General features: G+C 32.0%; 2 protein-coding genes across 2 annotated transcripts in view; one reads left to right on the top strand and one right to left on the bottom strand.

The window, feature by feature from the left end:
* Window positions 1-369: 369 nt before the first annotated feature.
* Window positions 370-12,150, bottom strand: LOC130448714 (uncharacterized). Its single transcript, XM_056786195.1, has 3 exons — window positions 11,641-12,150; window positions 10,770-11,003; window positions 370-1,364 (listed from the first exon to the last, which is right to left on the bottom strand). The coding sequence occupies exons 1-3, from the start codon at window positions 12,083-12,085 to the stop codon at window positions 1,039-1,041; spliced, it is 1,005 nt and encodes a 334-aa protein (XP_056642173.1). The 5' UTR covers window positions 12,086-12,150; the 3' UTR covers window positions 370-1,038.
* A 5,954-nt stretch (window positions 12,151-18,104) lies between these two features.
* Window positions 18,105-20,341, top strand: part of LOC130448804 (lethal(3)malignant brain tumor-like protein 3) — a 338,247-nt gene continuing 336,010 nt past the window's right edge. Inside the window, exon 1 of the mRNA XM_056786329.1 lies at window positions 18,105-18,361. The gene's annotated coding sequence lies outside the window, so the exon portion shown is untranslated. The remainder of the gene's footprint in view (window positions 18,362-20,341) is intronic.

Raw genomic sequence — 20,341 nt, 5'->3', positions numbered from 1 at the left:
GACTATCTAGACATCATTACTAAAATATGTTGACGATACTAGTCCTAAGACCATATCTAGTGACCTTAAATCATGGTTTGATTCTGAACTTCTGTGCCTCTAAACTAAAGTTTTATTATCTAAAAATAAATTGTAGCCTTTTGTACTAAATAACACCACTATTGTCGTCAGTAAATCTGTAAATCTGTTGTAGGCATTCTTTGAAATTGGAATTACATATCGCCGCTGTATTTAAAAAATTGGGTCTTGTCTGTTTTGCGCTAAGATCAGTATCCAAGGAACTGGACGTATCCACCTTTACTTTCCTTCCAACATTTCCTTATCCTTCCTTATTCATCTTTGAATCAGTTTGCTTAATTCGTAAATACGTTTTTCCAGTTCTACAAAGATTATTGCACCCACCCACGTAGGAACGCGGAGCACGACCTTTATCTACCTACTCCACGTTCAGAATTAGTTGAGTGCTCAATACTGTGCAATGTGAAAAAATTAACAATAATGTGCGAATTGAAATAAAATCTATAACATTTTTTACCGATTTTGAAGGCATATTTGCTGGAAAATGCCTTGTATGCTATAAACGATTTATTTTGGAGAATACTACACAGTTTAAATATGGTATTAATTTTTAATATAAATTTTTACATACTTTAGGATTTCCGTCTATTTAGTTTTATCATATTTTGACAAAGCATATGTTCACATTTACATTTTAAAAAGTAATATCGTTATTTATTGAAGTTTTCTTGTGTATACTTTATATTTAGATTTTGTAAGCTTGTAAGAAACTAAGAAGTTTCTTACAAGCTTTTGTCTACAAATTGTGAACAATTTTTTGACAATCAAGCAATGCTCTTTCCCTTTCTATCATACTCGCTTAGCTGGTACCAAAATTATCACTGTTAAAATAGTTTTCATGTATTCATAAAATCATAAGAAATCTGGTTCTCCTGTCTGTGTATAAGTAATTAATGGATAAGAACATTCCAATACTTATACATTACAGTAAATGGTATTTTTCAATATATCTACCAGTCTTCAATGCCTGTGTACACGTCTACCATGTCCATAATACCGTCTTTCAAGTGAATCGTCAACTATCCTATCAGTAAGAAGAATTCCTCTTTCAACAGACAGACTTCTGTCACTTTCAACTGCTATTAAAGGTTGTCTGCCGTCTGATATAATTGAGTGTCTTCGTCCTTGTAAAACGGCCGCTGGTCTTCCATCGACTACTGGAACGTACCTTATAGCACCTTGAATTGAAAGTCGACGACCGTTATGATTACTTGTACCCATTATAGGCAAACTACTTGGTCCTACAGGAAAGGAATATTGGCGGTATAAGGGAGCTGGTTTGTATCCTAAAATTAAAAAACTCATCTAAACTATACATTTGGAAATTGGTCATAACTTTAAAGTAGGAAATTCTGAAATGGATTTGAAATATGACTAAAACAATAATTCATTTATCATTCGGAAACTGTTTTATTCATATTATATGTACCTACAAAAGAGTTGGTATGACTACGGTATGTAGTATAGTCAGCATTTTAAATTGAATTTTGATTTTCATATATTTCAGTGGAAAATATTTTAATATGAATAGTTTATTTTCCATGTAATTATTCTTTCTATTACATAAATCTCACATTTTTGGATGGTTGACTTTCCTTCCCTTTAATAACTACATTTTGCACGTACTCATCGTGAAACTTGAACTTATTTGAATTTATGACTACCAATTTGATGAAGTTATGCATTTTTAGGCGTAGAACTCACAGCTGTGGTACTCATACGAAGTGAAAACTACTTTTGGATAAAATTGTTTTTGTCCGTATTTTTGGCAAATTATGCAAAACTTGCTAGAGGAATGAAACTCAGGATTATTGACACACGTTTCTATGATTTTTTTTTCAAGAAATTATGTTAGTACATAGGATATTGGATTTTGATTACTTTGATCATATGGTTTAAATTTTTAACTTCAGTTGTTACAAGAAAACAACCTGTTACTTGGTATGCGACGATTGAATTCGAGATTCAAACATGTTAGGACAAAATTTGTACAAACAGCATTGAAGTTTTGTAGAGGACAACTATTATAGGATATATTTATATGAATTACTAATAGTTGACTTGAAAGGTATTAATATATGTTATTGCTTCATGCAATGATATGAAGCAGTATATAAGTTTTCAACTATTCAAAATTGTTGAAGCTTACAAGTAGTTCTAATGTTTTCTTTGCAAATTAGTAGCCTCAATGCGGAACCCTATTGAAAAAACATCGAATTGTTTATCGTGAAGCGGAAATATAAACACGCCACAGTTTTTTTGTTTGTTTTTTATTATGCCCTTTGTAAGTTACCCTTATGAAAAAAACTCATATTCGGAGGAATGCAGCGAATATACATTTGTTTTCAAAATCAAAGCTTATATTCTATCAACCCCTTCTCTCTCGTTATTCGGAATATCTGAATAGAACTAATTTTATGCACAGTTTGAGGTGAAATACTCGTAATTGGAATTGGGTGTGGGGTCTGGCAACCTAGCTGACCAATCCAATTATTGGGATAGACTTCGTTTAAATAAATTCTCATGATCATGTACTGATAGTGCATTGGAGTCTGGAGATTTGGTCCCATCAGATAAACGTATATTTAAGACGGAATTGCATATTTCTCTCTAATTACTAAATAAATGTGTAGATTATGCAAAATGATTTGCAGTGACGTTTTTCAATTTAATACGCTATTATAAAGAAATAGAAATAGCTTCTCTATTGTTTTTTCATTATAAATAGATCTAAAAGGAAAAATAAAGGATAATATTTGTTTTACTAGGATATCCATTACAGAATTACTACTACCTCATAATGTACAAATGAATATTTTACACAGGCTATAGTCGGAAAAGGTAAGTTTTCCAATTAGTACGCACGAAAATTAGTGATTAAGCAATAGACTGCAGAGCAGATAGTTTCTATTATACATTATGTTCAAAATCAAAATTTCTTTTGTAAAAGACATGCATATTTTTTAAATCTTATTAAAAGAACGGTTTATCTAGTGAATGAATTTAAAGTTTTACTCGAAATTCTATGGTATAATGATGTGTTGAAAATCAGTTCTGTGAATCAGTTAGAGATTGTCGAACAGTATCATTGTCTTTCATATGTAGATTCCAGATTAATTGAAATTTTGAGTGTATACGAACAACAATCACATTTTTACACATATTGTATTCTACTGATATTTTTAAGACAGAGCATATTTATATTAATGGAAGTTTTCAGAGGTGCTTGTTTAAGTTCAAAATTTAAATATTTGCATGTCTATAATCCACGCTTATTCTCCACATGGTCAATATGACTAATTGAAACATCGTATTCTAGGGTCTAGAGGGTTCCAATTTTTAGTTATTTCGATTGTCTTCAAAGTTTCAACAGATGTAGGTCTTCATAAAAATTTTGTTTGAAATAGAGTCAGATCAAAAATTACCAAAATTTCTCAAGTAATCCCAGGAGATTTCTAAATTTTCTAAAAGTCTTAGAAAAATTCATATGTTGTGTCAAGAAATTTGCGCTCGGGTATTTCAAAAATTAAAGTACAGAATTTTTTCAAAAGTAACTTCATTCTTTCTTAACACTAGTGCATTTTGCTTGAAGAAATTTAGAAAAAATTTTTTCTGATTAGCAGATCCATTATCAAGAATAGGTAGCTGATGAACTCATCTGATGGCCAATTTATTTAAATACCCGATGCGTCTCAGAAAAGAGAACATTCAGCATTCTCATTCTCATAGTATTTCAGATTTAAAAAAAATTAACAAATACTCCATTTATCAAGTTTTTACAAAAAAGTTAATGTGTGTGATATCAAAAATAGAAAATTGTATGAGAATACACTTATGAATTATATAAAAGCAGGGATACCAATTTACTACAATTATAATACGTTTTTTACCTAATGTGTTATTATCTGCTAAAAATGAGTATATACTACCGAAAAGATAGAATTAAATTTATATGAAAATTAGTTCAGAAAATAGTTTCTACCTTATAGTCCATCAGAATGATAGTTTTTATGGATAATAGACTCGCAGCAACGATGTAAAATAACAAATAGTAATAAAAAAAAAGAATTGGACACAAAAAGGGCCCAGTACACATCTGACATTATGTTTGAACAAAATATACTCGTAGGTGGATAATTTTCCCTTTGTGATTTTCTATTTAATATTATTGGTATTTTGTTTTATTAAAAATGTTAGAAGGATGTCATTAGACGCATATCATCGGTTTAAAACTTTCTTAAATTGAAACAAATTCCCATTTTTCTACTTATCCGTAACATCGTTCAATCACTTAATATTTAATTATTCAAATAAAATTAATAACCTTGTTATATGGTTTATAATTTAATGAGAATGTGAAAAGGATATTAGAGAAGTCTGTAAAACATTATTTTCTGAGAGACCGACACTCACTTACCAGTATGTTTGTTACCTGTAAGCGGCTCATTCCTATTTACAGGGATAGATTGTTAAAAATCAAAAAAGTGAACATGTCTTTTCATGCAACAACTAAAATATTGTTACATAGCAACAGCCGCACGCCATCTGGCGGCGTGAGTCATAACTTATGTAGTGGAAACTATAAAAGACGTGGTGGGTGGCTACATCTATTAATCAGATATATTCCTACCCCCAACACACACCCTCAGTTTCATCCATCGTCGGAGTTGCAGGTTTTCTGCGGTTTCCCTGCAACCTGGAGAACCGATTCTCCAGACAAATGTCCGACGATAGGGAATAATACAGCCGTAGCTGTACCCGCCCACCCCCAATTAGATTATGAAAAAACAAAAAATAAACAAAAAAAAATACATAAAAAAACCCCCCCAAAAAAATATAAAAAAGAAAAAAAATCTTGAACAAAAAAAATGTAACTGCACCGCTAGAAGCAGCCGAGCAAACACTTCCCAACAAAATATCCCCACACCCAGCCCTGCAGAGGAAAACATTCCTATATCAGGGCCTAATGCAAATCATAACCAAATTACCAAAAAAAAAACCTTCCTTCCTAATTTTTCACAACAAATCTCTCTCTCTCTCGCTACATCTATTTTGTAACCATTTACATTTTAACTATTGCTATTATAAGTTTCTTATACCATGTTCTAGAAAAATAAGTTGAGTAGGAGCTCACAGTAGGTGAGAAGTTGAATATTGGCAGTCGAATTAGTGGTATAAAGTGCGGGGATTGTTGATAGTGTTGTAATTATTGTATAATTTGAGGTTTAATAAAATGCCAAGTATTAAATTAACGTGTACAATTTTATCAGAAAACCTTTACCCGAGAAACGTTACGTTATTTGTGACCTTTGTATGAAATTATGGTAGAAATAATGGAACCATTATTCAAAAATGAGGTTTTTAAAAAAATTGTTTAAAGTCTAAATCATATAACAGTGCTGATACATTCAAAACTACTGACAATATTGAAATATAATAAAAATAGTATTTACGAATAGGAGATTTTGAAAAAATTACGAACAATTTCGTAATCGGCGTTAAAATATTTACATGTTTATTTCATTATTCCCTTACACACTTTTCAGATCTTTATTTCCACAGAAATAGTGACACTGTTTTATAAACCACTTTAAACTTTTGTTCGGGAGCCCTTAATGTCAATGTGAAGAGAGATATTTTCAATCCGTTTGTTGGAGCGATTGTATGGCTTGGTTATCTTTTCTAAAGGAGTTAAGCTAAGGACACATTTTTAACACGTGTCATTTTAACATGCATTAACACGTGTTATATAAATATCTATTAAGTTATTTTAAATAGATCTATGCATATTATTGTGATGTGTCGTCAGAGACCGATAACACGCTTTAACACGCCAAGCGCGTGTTTTTAATATCGTTGGTCAGATGTTCGTCAGAAGTGTTACAAAGTGTTGTAGGTTATATTCACCACCTGTGCCGAGTTTTTTCTGATCGTGACTGAAAAGTGTTTCATTAACTATATTCGTTTCCGTAATATATCTATAATTATCTTTATGTTAACTGAGGTACAATTTATAGAAGAGGTACGAAAGTATGAGTTTTTATATAATTTCCGAAACAAGGACTACCGAGACCAACGAAAACGACAATCTCAAACCATTACTTATGTTTCAGAAAATACTCAAAGAAGTTCTTTTTCCAATACATTGGTTAATTTTACAAAGATATTGCTTCTCTAGAATTTGTATTTTGCTTCTTTTATTTACTTTCTAGTAAATTGTAAACCACGTCGAATTCCTTCTTGGTCATCCTGATATACATTTTACACCTGTCATTGTCATTGCTAATTTCGGGCTACAGAACATGATATTCACCACATTCGTTCCTACGTTGGTTTATTGGATGAACCCAGTTCTCCCTGGATTCATATTGTAGCACAAGCAACCATTTCCTCTTCTTCATCCAACCAATCAATTTCTTCTTGTAGGTGCTCCATAAGCTCCGGAGGATTGTGAATGTGTGAACCTGAAGGTCGAGGATACTACTTAACAGGTTAAAAACATCAAAATGTCAGCTGGCATACAAGTTTTATAACACACATATGTGTCCGGTCTATCTGATGTGTCGCATTCTAACGTGTCGTGTTTACACGGCACGTGTTAAAAATGTGTTCTTAGCTTTATTTTCCTTCTGGTTTAATGTAATGTATATTTTTGTTATTTTATTCACTGAAAACGTAGTTTGTACAGTTTAATCCCATTCATCCATTTGATCAAATGGACAATGAGTTACTTGAATTTCATCATTTGTAGTCAAAAAATATATGAAAAGAAATATTACCAACTTTCTAAAAAAGCCAGATGAATGTGCAAATCAAATGATTATGTACTTGCGGTGAGTTGGGATTGTATATATGTACTTGTGGTAAGTATGTAAGTAAGTACTTGTGGTAAGAATTAATTGTAATAGTGGAATGGTTCTAAACTGAAGTAGTATGTGTCTCTAAGATCTTTACACACGTCTACCACAAACAAGTTTGAAATGCCTTGTGCGCAATAAGATTTTATGTGGTCAGTTGGTACTATAGTACGAAATATTTGAGATAGTTTGAAGTACTTAAACATCTCATCTCTATAGAAGAGACAAAATATTTTCTTCCCCCACCTCTATCCAAAGTAAACATGGCCTCATTGTAGGGAGCAAAGTCGTACTTTTCGTACCTAGAGAGGAAATAGTACATTACGCACCTAGTGAGAAAAGTAGGGCATTTTCGCCCGCGATTTTTGTACTATTTTTTCACCGGGATGAAAAGTTCACTTTTCGCCCCTGATATGTGGGACAAAAGTGACCTATTCTTTCCCGGGAAGAACTTTTGCTTCTGGTATCGTATCGTTTATAAAAATGTTTACTAACGATGAAAGTTTTCTTCACACGACATTTAGTAATTATTATTGCGTGAAACTAAAGAATTTTAATTAAAAAATGAATTTAGACTCAGAGGATTCTAGTAATGTTAATTAGAATACTTTAAGGACGATTTTTTCATACCAGAAAAAATAGTACACGCGCCCGAGAAAAGAAGAGCATTCTCGCATACGATTTTTGTCACCTGAGCTGAAGGCGAGGTCGACGAGAATGCCCTACTTTTCTTCCTAGGTGCATATGTAGTTAGCCTAGACCAGTTCCATGCATAAACAAAATATTGCGTTACTCTAGCAACGAACAATAACTTATTAGAAGTGTCAGTGTAAAGTTTGACGTCAAAAAAGTGAACCAGAGTTACGCAATAAATTGAAAGAAAAAAGATGTCCACCGAAATTGTGAAAATCGCCATCATTAAGTACTTGTATTTAAAAGGGTTAAAAGGTAAGAAGATTTACGAAGATATGCTTAATACCCTTGGTGATCGAATTGGGCGTCGAATTGGGTTGAAACGTATATCTGAAGCACTGAATATTTCATACGAAAGCGTTCATCATATAGTTCACGTCAATTTGGACATGAGAAAAATTGCTGCAAAAAGTTTGAATGCTGACCAAAAGCGTTCGATCTGTGCTCGATTTGAAAACGATGTAGACTTCATAAACCGAATTATTACTATGGATGAAACTTGGGTACATTTCTACAATCCAGAAACAAAGCAACAATCGATGGAATGGTGACACTCTGGTTCTCCAAGACCTAAGAAGTTTCGCGTCCAAAAATCTGCTGGAAAAGTTCTTGCATCAGTTTTTTGGGATTGCCATGGAGTAATTATGATTGATTTTTTGGATAAGGGTAGAACAATAACTGGAGATTACTATTCGATATTACTGACCACTCTATGGGAGAAAATTGAAGAGAAAAGACGCGGGAAGCTATCCAAAAGTGTCTTCTTTTTGCAAGACAACGTTCCTGGACACAAATCTCATGTTGCCATGAAAAAATTCGTGATTTAGTGCTTGAATTACTAGAACACCTCCCTTATTCACCAGATTTGGCTCCGTCCTACTATTATATCTTTCCTCAACTGAAATAAAGTTTAAAATGTCGTAAATTTTCATCCAACGAGGAGGTAATAAAAGCCGTGGAGGTCTGGTTTGCAGAGCAGGAAGAAACATTTTTTTTCTTAAAGTCTAGAGAGGTTGCAGGTTCGTTGTAATAAATGTAACCAATTAAGAGGAGAATATGTTGAGTAATAAGATATTTTGACATTGAAATTTTTTTTGGTTCTATAGTAGGCTAAGAATTTTTTAATATATCCTCGGACTATTTCCACCCTAGGGAGGAAAACTAAGAATGACATCATGGAATGTCTCTAATTATATCGACATTTATAAAAAATCTATATTGCTGTGCCTTAAAATAGATCAGACAAGTTTATTTGTCTGCTATAGTACAGGAAAATGTTTCAACTAAATGATTGGAAAAGAATTTTGAAAACTGCCTAATGCCTAATGCCTTAAATTATATAGTTTCACCTAATCTAACTTAACCTAACCTAAACCTCGGCAAGTTTACTTGCAAATTCTAGAGGAGATATTCTCGCTTTAAACGTGGAGATTGAAAGTCTACGAATATCGTTGAAGTATATGTGCAGCAATCTCTTTAGAAAAGAAATTCCGAACCAAATTATGGGTCTCACTAAAGCTAATGAAATTGTTTGTAATCAGCCAAGTACGACTACTTACCAGCTGTGTAATATTGTTAATGATAACATCACGAAAACTGCGTTGGCTCCAGCTATCACTCTCACTGGTATTCAAATAAACATTGGTGAACATTGCACACTTAACATAAGTATGAATAAATACTCTACAAGGTAAAATAATTTGGGATGCGTGAATGAAAATAACGTGTCTCTAAGTTTCATACTGTACCTACTTAGTCTTAATCTTTTAATATTTTTTTGTTAGTTTCATAAATGAATTATTTAAACATGACTTTTTATTTGATGGACACGGAAAAATCATATGTATAACATGTTAGGCATCTTCGGGAGAAAAAGTAGCACTTTCCTCCCTTGCTATATAATAGATATTTTCTTCATACCTTGGCTTAAAGTACGTACTTTCGACCCTGAGATTATGGATGAAAATACGTACTTTCGACCTGCTATAAAGAAAAATCGTATACACCACACATATGAATAGTTGAAATCTCGGTCCTGCGCATCATGATTCCCGAGCCGAAAATTCAACTTTCGTCCTTTCTAGTGTAATATAATAACCGTAGGATACAGAGTGTGCTGTAGAGAAGCTGATAATTCAGATGAGATGAGAAGGTAGATATATGCTTTTCTCAGAATACATCGTTCTTCTCGAGATGCCTTTTGGGACTGTATGCGTGCTAAGAATCCATATATTTAAGTAAAATCCTTATAAGTAATTAAAGGAATCTAGAAAAATAATTCATATTTTTGTAACTATTCCATTCTCTACAATTTTTATAATGGTAATGCCAATGGTATTAGGAGTATAAGAAGCTATATATTTACAAAAAATTTATTCTTGTAAACTTTGAACTTGAATATATTAAGAAACGGTCCTGAGACTTTCAGTATGCCAAAATAAAGGTTTTTCATATTCCGGTATGAAACCTATTTTTAAACTTAATTAATCGATTAAGCAGTAGATTCAGCTTTACGAAATTAATTTGTTTTGATACAAAAGTAACTTAATTTTTAGGAATGCGCGATTTTAAAATCTTTTTATATGAATTATGTCTAAGGAATTCGAGAAATGAATAACATGCATTTAAATTAATAAAGTATGTGTTGGCCACTGTCACATGGCACACCCTGTTTATTTTTTTGGAAAAAATGCATAATTAAAAATACATAGTGACAAGCATTTTTCCCAACAAGGAATCATTTCTTTATTAACGATTTTATTCGATTTGCCTGTATTTATCCAATAATACTGAGATACCAATGTTTATTAAAATCAGATAATGGAAAAATCATTTCAAAGTTTTTACATCCACGCTGCATAGCGACCAAATTAAGCAGCCTTGGGCAAATTCAAGTCTGCTCTTAATTTAAGGAATATGTGGTTTATGTATGTAAAGACCTTTCACATTTTGTACATTAAAATTCTTGTATATCAAGCATAAGTGAAGAAGACACTATACTCAGTTATTAACAGTACAAGAACATAGATGCAGGGAACATGTTTACAATATCAAAAAACTACACGAACAAAAAACATAAAACCACCAAATTGCGCTCTACCTTTCAATCGAAACGCAAAGGTGGTCTGGACACCTTCCTACCCAGTTGTTTAGAGCAGATGTTCTCCTCGGCTGCTTCTAGGATTGAGTCCCTTCTAAGCATTTCCTTCCTGTGATGTTTCATGACCGTTAAATCAGCCAAAGAACATTTTCGACTTAAAGAATTCTTGCCGTCTTTTTTGACAGGTTGACTTTTGGCTTTATATAGTTCTAATAGGGCCGCTGCTAATAATACTACCAAGATGGCACCTATGGCGTAATTCACTATTGGTGGCACTGAAGCAAATAATATTCTTTATCAGTTACTCTACTCTTATTTGAAGTGTTAGAAAATATTTTATAATTTAAGTTCGATTTGCTATTAAAGCGCCTTTTTATTGTTTTTGAAACTATTCTGGTACCGTTAATTTATGTACATTACCATAGAAATATTAGTGTCATTTGAAACTATTTAGGAACCAACTATCAGATTATGTCACATCGAAAGTAAATTAAAACAAATGTTGCAAAAACTATGATATAACGAAGAGGGTGTTTTATAAGAAATCTAAAATATTGTAGTGGGGGCTTCGTCACTCCATTTTAAGACGAAAAGCTCCTATCAAAATGTGTGATAAGTCTTTTCGTTAATGAGATACAGAGTGTTGAATTGTTATTGTTCGTAATAAAAGCTCCGACTGTAAGTGAAATTTATTTTTGACGCTATTTGAAGTAATACTCCTGGTCTTGAGTTAGTATCAACAGTATTCTTGATGCTTTTCATTTCCTCGGTGAAATACCAAGGAATAGGTAGATTGAGGCATTGGAATCAACCAAGTAAAAGGGGTGATTCGTTACGTAGAGTAGGCAAATTGAGACCATAGAATAGGATAAATAACCACTCAATCCTCACCCGTTTTTAAGAAATGCTTACCTGGTACTTCTCTTCTTTCTTTATTTGTTGTTTTTATATATTTTTTTGTTTTCTGGTTTATCATCTTATCCTTTTTTTTGGCATAAAAATCATTAGGAAAGCAAAGTTCAGATTCTTCAATCAGTTCCTTTACAATTTTCTCCCATAATATTAATTCGTAACTTTTTTGTTTGGTTTTTCCAACTTGAGAATTTTCATTATTACCCGTATATTCCTTGGTTTCAACTTTTGTATCAACAATAACTTCCCGGGATCCTTTTACAATTTCCGTTTCCACACTCTCAATTTGATTGTTATCACTTTTCGTTATCAGTAAATATTCAGCTAGTGGCAATAAAAACACAGCAACTATAATAACATTTATAATTTTTACTACCACGGTGAATTCACGAGGTCCTGTATTATTTTCATTTTGTAAATCACTATTTTCAATATTTGCTATCATTTTTTATTAAATTATATCATTTTAATGGATAAAATTGTCAAACTCAGAACTTAGGTTACTGTATAATAAATCGATGAAAGCTCGAGTATGTGTAGAAGGTTCAACAGAGAAGGAGAGGAAATTTATATCCCGATGGCGCAAGCGTGTTTATCTACAATATACACGATGCTTAAGAACTTTATAAAAACAATTAATAAAATAATTATAATTCAATTTTTTCAAGGTATCCTCAAAATAGAACTGATATAACATGAAATTACGTCTCTTTTAGTATGATTCATGAAAACTGGACTGAAAAATTTCTTGAAATTTACAATGAATTAGACACCTACGTTAATATATGGGAGCGAATCTTGGGTAATGAACAGAGTACAATAATATCAGCGGTGATGAAGCATCTGAGGAAAATATCAGAGAAAACGAGAATGGATAGGGAATGAGGTGATTTTAAAGAATCTCAAACAGGAACTAAATAGTCAAAATATGTTTACCTGTTATGGACACATAAAGAGAGAAACATCACAAAGCCTAATAAGAAAAGAAACAAAGGCAAAAAGATATAAGAAAGGAATTAAAGGAAGACCCAGGAAAACTTAACTTAATCTTACAATAAGTAGAACAGGAAGGGGAAGACAAGATAAAACATTACAGCAGATGAATGAAGTAGCAAAGAATCGGAAAGAGAGGAAAAAATTGATTAAGGGAAAATAAAACTCTACTTTGACGCTCAAAAGAGCATCTAGAGAAAAAGAAGATAAAAAGCATTAAAGCATAACTATAATCAGTATGTTCAGGTAACTCCAAAATGGGTACTAAATGAGAAAAATTAATTAATATGGTGATGAAATTTCTATGATCCATTGTGAAGGAATCACAACTTCTAGGAAAAATAAAAGGTTAATTTATTAGTAAAAACCATTTTTTTATTATTTTTTTATTGGAGTAGAAGGAAATTCACTAAATATAAATTGTATTGCAAAATAAACTATGATAATTTTTTGCGAATCAATATAGTTATCATTACCATTTTAAGTCCTGATATCATCTTTAGGACTCCATCATCAAAGAATTCTGACGCTAACCGCTAAACCAATGAGTAAAATTAGTAAAATTAGGTCGTCCAGATCGATCTTCAACATAAGCATAGGTCCTTCCTTCACTAAATACCTGTATCATGTATTTTGAGCCTATTTTATATTTGTGCAAAAAGATTTTTTATTTTCATGAAAAAAATTATAGGCATATTAGTATGAGGTGATAACTAAACATTTTGATTTTAATTACTTCTCTTCTTGTTTTAAAAATAACTATATTAATACTTAGGAGGTAGCTCAGAAGCTAGAGCACTGAACTCGCGTCTGTTGACACCTGGCGAAAGTATTTGATACTATTTTTATAATTAGATCTTATTTTCAAAGACCCAATGGCAAATTTACCTCTCAAAATCCACTCTTGATTTCTAATTAATTAACAATGATGTTGTTAGTGAAGCCAATAAACATCAAAATCTCATACGGAACATGAAATTTATAAGAGTATATATTGACAGAAGAAAAAGATATGAATACAATATTTATACACAATAAAAAATGTGGAGTAGTAACAGACCAGTGAATGGATTTACATATGTTTACGTGTGATGTTATTTGTTGAACTCAATCTTATACTGACTATTTCTTCTACTTCTACTTTCTTCTCTTTCTTTGCCGTATATTTCAAGTGATGTTAAGTTATTAAATCAGTTTCGAAATTATGTTGCCATACTTTGGCGCACTATGTCTTGTTTTGATAGAGCTGCTCACAGTAAATTATAATTTCAAAAGAAAATAATGATATTGATGTTGATAATCAATTAGTCGAAGCGATAACAATAGACGAAATTTGGAAAGTTTTACAAGTGTCCAGAATTGGAGAGGGGGCATTCCCATTGAGTTGGTGAAACGGAGCGAAAATATTATACGAAATTATTACAAATCTCTACAATAAGTGCCTTTTGAATGTGGACGAAATCTCAGAAAGATTGAGATATGGCGTATATTACATCAATATACAAGAAAGGAGATAAGAAGAAGTGTGGCAATTATCGTGGCATTAGTGTAACTAGCGCAAGGAGCAGTTTGTACGGTAAAGTATTGGAAAGTAGAATTGAAAAAACTACAGAAGAAATAGGAAAAAATAACTTATTTCAAGCGAAACGCTCATTGTTGATAATACATTCATTTTACCACAAATACTGGATAAAGGTAAAGCCAGGAATTTAGCTACTCACCTCATATAACGGTATGGTTGAAACCGCTGTTTGATAATTGACGAAATCTTGTCAATGTCAAAAGGTGTAGTAAAGCTAGGAAGTACCATATCGAAATCATTCTCGCATTCTAGACGTTCCAGATAAGGGTGCAGTAGGAAGTACGAGTACACAAGGAGACCTCGAACTGCAAATAAATAGGGCTAGACGAATTCAAATATCTAGGAAGCATGATTTAGGAAGATGGAAGAACAAAAGTAGATATGAGAAATAGAGGGCAGCAAGGCAAAAAATGCTACAGAAATTCTGTACTGTACTGTACTGAAAAAATTAACCTGAATACAAAAATGACTATAAGCAAAGTCATAGTGGAGCCTATTTCAACTTATGGATGCGAGTGCTGGCAACTAAAGGATAGAAAATGGACTACTTGAGAAAATCGTGCAGGATACTTCGAACAGAGCATAAACACAATGAAAATATACGACGAAGAACAGGTCCCGCATACGCGACCTCAGAGAACATATAGACTAAACAACTTCTCTGATACACTCATAGGATGAGGATGGAGCAGAACAGGTGGCCGAAGGAAGCATTCATGTATCAACCGCAGAATAGAAGAAGACAAGGAAGACCCTCCAGAATCTAGAAGGGATTGAACAGACGATGAAAGACAGAGCATTTCTTGATGTTTTTGATTTTAGGTCTCTTCTGATTTCAAATTAGATTTTTTTATTATTTTAATTTTTTAAAAACAGATTAAAGTTTGACGTCTTTCAGTCTTTATCAAAATATTGAGCTCTAATTTTCAATTGATCACGCCCATCTCCTAGGAGTGTCCTTGTACTGCAAACCTTACTTCATAGTCATCTGTAACTTTAATAATATAATGAGGGCTGAAAAATACGATTTCTATTTTAATTGAACATGAATAACATAATATGTGGAGCATCAAGCTGAACAAAGATAAAAAACGATGAAATAATAATATCTCATTTGAGTTTTAGCTTTCTGTCTTCCACACTCTTCATTGTCTTTTGCGAATTCCTTTTTTCCTGATAGAAAACTACAACTTCAGCACTGGCATTTCATTTTGCAAAGTAAAACTCTCACTATTATCCTGTATTTCCTTTTGAGCAAATGAGTCTTTTTTTACCGATACCACAAATGCTTCAAATCAAACCGTCTGTCAGTAGTTTATAAAGCATCGTGCTCTTTAGCTTTAGCTTTATTTCCAGTTCTTCATTTCACAGACATTACAATCATTAATTCTGATAATTTTTTTATGTACGATTATAAAACATTATTATTGTTTTTAATAAACATCGAATCATTTTGGACGCCCAGAAAATGTAGATGCAAATTTATCTTAACTAGTAACTAATAACAGAGTTTGATTTCTTGATGTGGAGCTTCAAAATATGTATATATATATATATATATATATATATATATATATATATATATATATATATTATATATAGTTCAATATCGTAAAATATTTTGGATTTAGAGTACAAATAACAGTGGATCCTGTCATATTTTGCCTAATCCAGAAAAATGTAAGCTATTCCTCAGAACTAATGTAACCTAGGTTTCTTCCTTGGTCGTTGTCGTTTTATTTATCTTGATGCTAGATTCTATCGTTGACTCAGTCTGAAAAGTCTTTGTGATTATTTGGATATTCAGATACTTATACTCAGAAACTAGACTATTTTTTGAAATCTTCATACGTTAACTCCGTGTAGGGGTGCGATATATCTTCTGCCTCAAACCTTGAAGAACTTTAGTCAGTGTTAGTGTCTCCAGTTCGTCTAGTCTGTTGTTCAACTTTGGATCGGTGCTGTCTCTGCTGCGTCTTGACCTCTTCACTTACTCAATTTATTTAAAATTACCGAATATTTTTCTATTTCGTTCCGTTCTCCATTACTTTTATTATGAACTAGCTGCTAAACATCTTAGTTTATTTACCCAAATCAAATTTCTAAAAAAAATCTAGAAATCATAATAAATAAAACAAACCTTTCTAAAAATTAATTCTACAAAATTAATTTAAACAGCTAGCCGCCGTGATAATAACATGTAATGAAGACATTATCAAAGATGCCGTCGCATTGGGTGTATTCGCCAAATTTTAAAGTTCCATGATATCAGAGCACAGGACCGGCTTCCTGGTCTATGTCGTGAACGAGTTCGCAACAGTATATAAATTTAGAAAATTATAGATAACCAATTGATAATAGCCAAAGAAGACTTAATAAGTGTGGTTGAAACTAGTTTTCAATTTTGTCAATAAAGTTGAAAATGGTTTTGTCGATATATGGTATATATTAACATCACGTTTACATAAAATCTAGTTCAGTTTTTAGGATTATTGATTTGTATAAAGTAGATTTATTGATGTAATTTTTTCGAAATCGGTTAATCGTTAAAAAGTTTCAAAACCAATAGATCACGCCATTTCAAATTTATTGACAAAAAATCGTTTTATTTTCAAAACTTTAACACCCTGTATTTTCAAAAGGATGCGTTTGTGGATATACGTTTCCTATCTCGATCGGTATAATTTGATGAACCCAAAGATATACAGAAGAAGGTTTAAATCTGGGGACGTAGTGAGTTATTTACAAAGATAATGGATGAAAAACTTGAAGAAGGTAAAACTGGGAGAAGTCCAAAAGATACAAGAAGAATATAAAAGGGATTTTAAAGCAGAATGTGATAACATGAATGCAGTTATCAAAACTAAGAAACGAATATAAATATGAAAGAGAACAAAATAATGGTAGTGGGTAGGAAGAAGGAAATTAACGGGTAATGGAAACCAAGGCAAAGTAACAGAGGTGAACGAAACATCAATGAAGCAGTGTGTTCAACTAAAATTTTCCGGGATGAAAAGCACGAAAGGAACTAATATCTTATGATAATGCCATTCGTTAGAAGTATATGAATTGAATCGTTACAAATTTACAATCCTCCTGATGGAAGACTGCAGTTTTGTGAACAAATTATGAATCAACTAAAATACGCATTCTGTTTTTTAATAAATCTACGTTTATAATAAATCGTCAGATAAATCGACAAAATTGTCGATATTTGGATGATTCTGGAAGGTAGAGATAAGTGACTGTTTTAGTAGCAAATTAGTGCTGAGAAGAGCTAATTTTTCTATTATCATGTACATCTAATTTTCCATATAGACGTTCTAATAATATGGCGAGACTCCCTATTTTGCAAGATTTGTTCGTGAGTACCTCAATATTGGAATTCTAATGAGATAAATAGGTTGTGGTTTCTGAGGGTTGTACTTAACAGCAAAATTTCGAAGACCGAGCAGGAAAATGTTGAGGAATAAAAAGCACGAATTAGTAATGAGATTAGATTGAGTCATAAGAAATAATCGAGTCAAATTTGGAATTAGTTTTGAGTTTCTCAATGGACAATATTATGTTCAATTGAGAGTATTGAATCCAATTATCTCATCTTCTCCTATAAAAACAGTAATTAAAATGACAAAATTGCCTTTTAACCAAACCAACGATGCTGCACATATTAAACTTGTTTATAGTAAACTACGAGGGAAAATTCATTTATTTCGAATTACAAACTCTTCCTGTATTGGATTTTTATTTCAGTTTCATTTTCACCATACAAATAAATGATTATTCAGTTTGTACAATTACTCTAAATCTAACTCCCTACGTACATACGTTTGCACAAAATTTGTTTATTTATCGTTTTCATAACACACCTGCCGCTGGCAGCAGACACGATATTATTAATTGTTTAAATATTTGTCGTAATGCATATGGTGTAACCTTTATGCTTGCGATAAGAATGAAAAACCTGATAAGCATTGACCCCTGATAAACCAATGGTTCACCTCAATTATATTGTTGTAAACCTTACCTGTAGACGTATATATGTAGTAGAAATAAATGTGTGGTTTTGTTAGTAAAAATTTTCAATTATTGTACGGAACTCCGTGGGAATCGTTGTGTTTGAAAAATTAAATAAATAGTGAAAAGGTAAATAGATAAATATTCATCTATATTTGAATAATACAAACAAAAATGATTGTTGTGGAATTATTATGTTCTATATAGATTATAAGGTTGTCTCTGATTTTTTTCTGGTGATGGAAACAACTTCAATTATATGTTATGATAGACTCCAAAATTAATTGGATACAAACAAGATTGTTCATTGAAAATATTGTTTAGCATTCTCATGAAATTAATTGGAAAAAAATCGTGACACTAAATAAAAATCGAAGCAGTTAATTTCAACTTTAGCTACCTACCATTTTAGTTGTTCCCAACATCACTTTCTAGAACGTTAGGTATTTGAGATTTAGAAGGTATATTATTCTATTTCCGAATAAATTTCCTATTTATACGTTCAACTGTACTTTGTTCAATAGAATATCTTACAAATTTATTACTGACAATAAAATCATTATTGTTTTGAGGTTAAGTATCTTGAAAAAATAATCTTATCTCTGTATTATCAGATATTATTTTTTGTTCATACATTTAACAACTATAACAACAAACGTATAATTTCTAAATATTCAATAAATTTAATCCATGAAATATACACCCATTCCAATTATTTATTAAAATTTGCTATCATTTAGGAAAATCGTTTTATTTCGGTGTTGCTTTTAGGTACTTTCTTTTGATTTTATTAATCTCTCCTAGGTAGTTTAAATTTAAAATTACTTATTGTTTATTTGTATGAAATATTGAACGGTGGTACAAAATCTTCTTAAACAGTCTGGTTGATTATAATAATGCTTAGAATAAAATTAACTATCAAACTTCTTAGACATTTGTATTACTCGAAGCGGGCTCAGTACATGTTGCGAATTGCTTGGTCGGTTCCAGGAAAGTGGAACTGTTACCATGGGATGAGAAATGGAAGACCCAAAGTAACAACCGCCATTGTTAAACGTTACCTGGGACTTACGGCTCATGGACAACCTCTTATTAACGACAAAATTATGGAAAGGAAATATTTTATTGCTAGATGTGTAACTAACGTATCTATCTCAATAATAAGGAGAAATATCCAAGATGCTAATCTAGGATCCAGGCCATTGTCAAGGAGGGTATATTGACACTTGCACTTAGGCAATATTAGCTTGAGCACTGGAACACTAACTCTTGCTTAGTGAATGGAGGAAGGCGTTCTTTATAGTTGTCATTATGGATTAAATTCAGACAGTAGACGAGTACTATTATGGATAGATCCATTGACGCCCATGCATCAATAGCCTGTCCAAGAAATTCACTCCGTTAATGGTATTTGATGGAAACATGGACAGGTATATAGTGATCAAGTAGTGGCCAACATACTACCATAATTTCATGCCGCTATAAGCCCCCAGTTTATTTATATTGATGATAAAGTGAAGCCACATCGAGCTGGGGGGTTTTAAGAGAAATAGAAAATGAAGTCTGATCTGAATCCCTTATAGTATGCTTGGGGAAAGTTACAAAAAGACAATGCAGACCACAATAGGTGGCTATAAAAGAAATCTTCTTCCACAACATTAGCTAGAAATCGCATAAAGTTTATTGGGCAAGTTGGTTGAAAGCATGCCAAGATGATGTGGTGCTGTAATCATGCAAGTGGGGGTTACAAAAGATATTTAGTTGTTGTACGAATTATCATTTTCTGTCAAATTCGTTGATAAATTCTTTCGTTCTATTATTCTATTGTAACACTCTTTTTATTTATTTATATATAACAGTTTCTAATCACAAAATAGTGGAGTGAATTCATAGACATGGTAAATAATAATAATTATACACCAACCATTCACTAGCACTTACACACTAAACTATTTATTAACACTTAACACTAAACTATTCACAAACACTTATCATCCAATTTAATTAAATATATCGTTTGGTTCACTTTTCACAATCTCGATGTGCTAACTATGACATCAAGTGGTTTACTAAATCTCAAGCAGCTAGAAACTCTTTTATATACTATCA

This window comes from Diorhabda sublineata, chromosome 9 (assembly GCF_026230105.1).
Source record: "Diorhabda sublineata isolate icDioSubl1.1 chromosome 9, icDioSubl1.1, whole genome shotgun sequence".
NCBI classification, from domain to species: domain Eukaryota; kingdom Metazoa; phylum Arthropoda; class Insecta; order Coleoptera; family Chrysomelidae; genus Diorhabda; species Diorhabda sublineata.
The sequence above is the reverse complement of the archived record's forward strand: the minus strand, read 5'-3'. Positions and strand labels throughout refer to the sequence as shown.

Excerpts from the sequence above, each read along its gene's own strand:
- LOC130448714 (XM_056786195.1), bottom strand. The coding sequence starts at position 12,085 with ATGATAGCAAATATTGAAAATAGTGATTTACAAAATGAAAATAATACA. Across the intron at positions 11,004-11,640 it reads AGAAAGAAGAGAAGTACCAG|TGCCACCAATAGTGAATTAC; the intron begins GTAAGCATTTCT and ends TATTTGCTTCAG. Across the intron at positions 1,365-10,769 it reads CATCTGCTCTAAACAACTGG|GATACAAACCAGCTCCCTTA; the intron begins GTAGGAAGGTGT and ends TTTTAATTTTAG.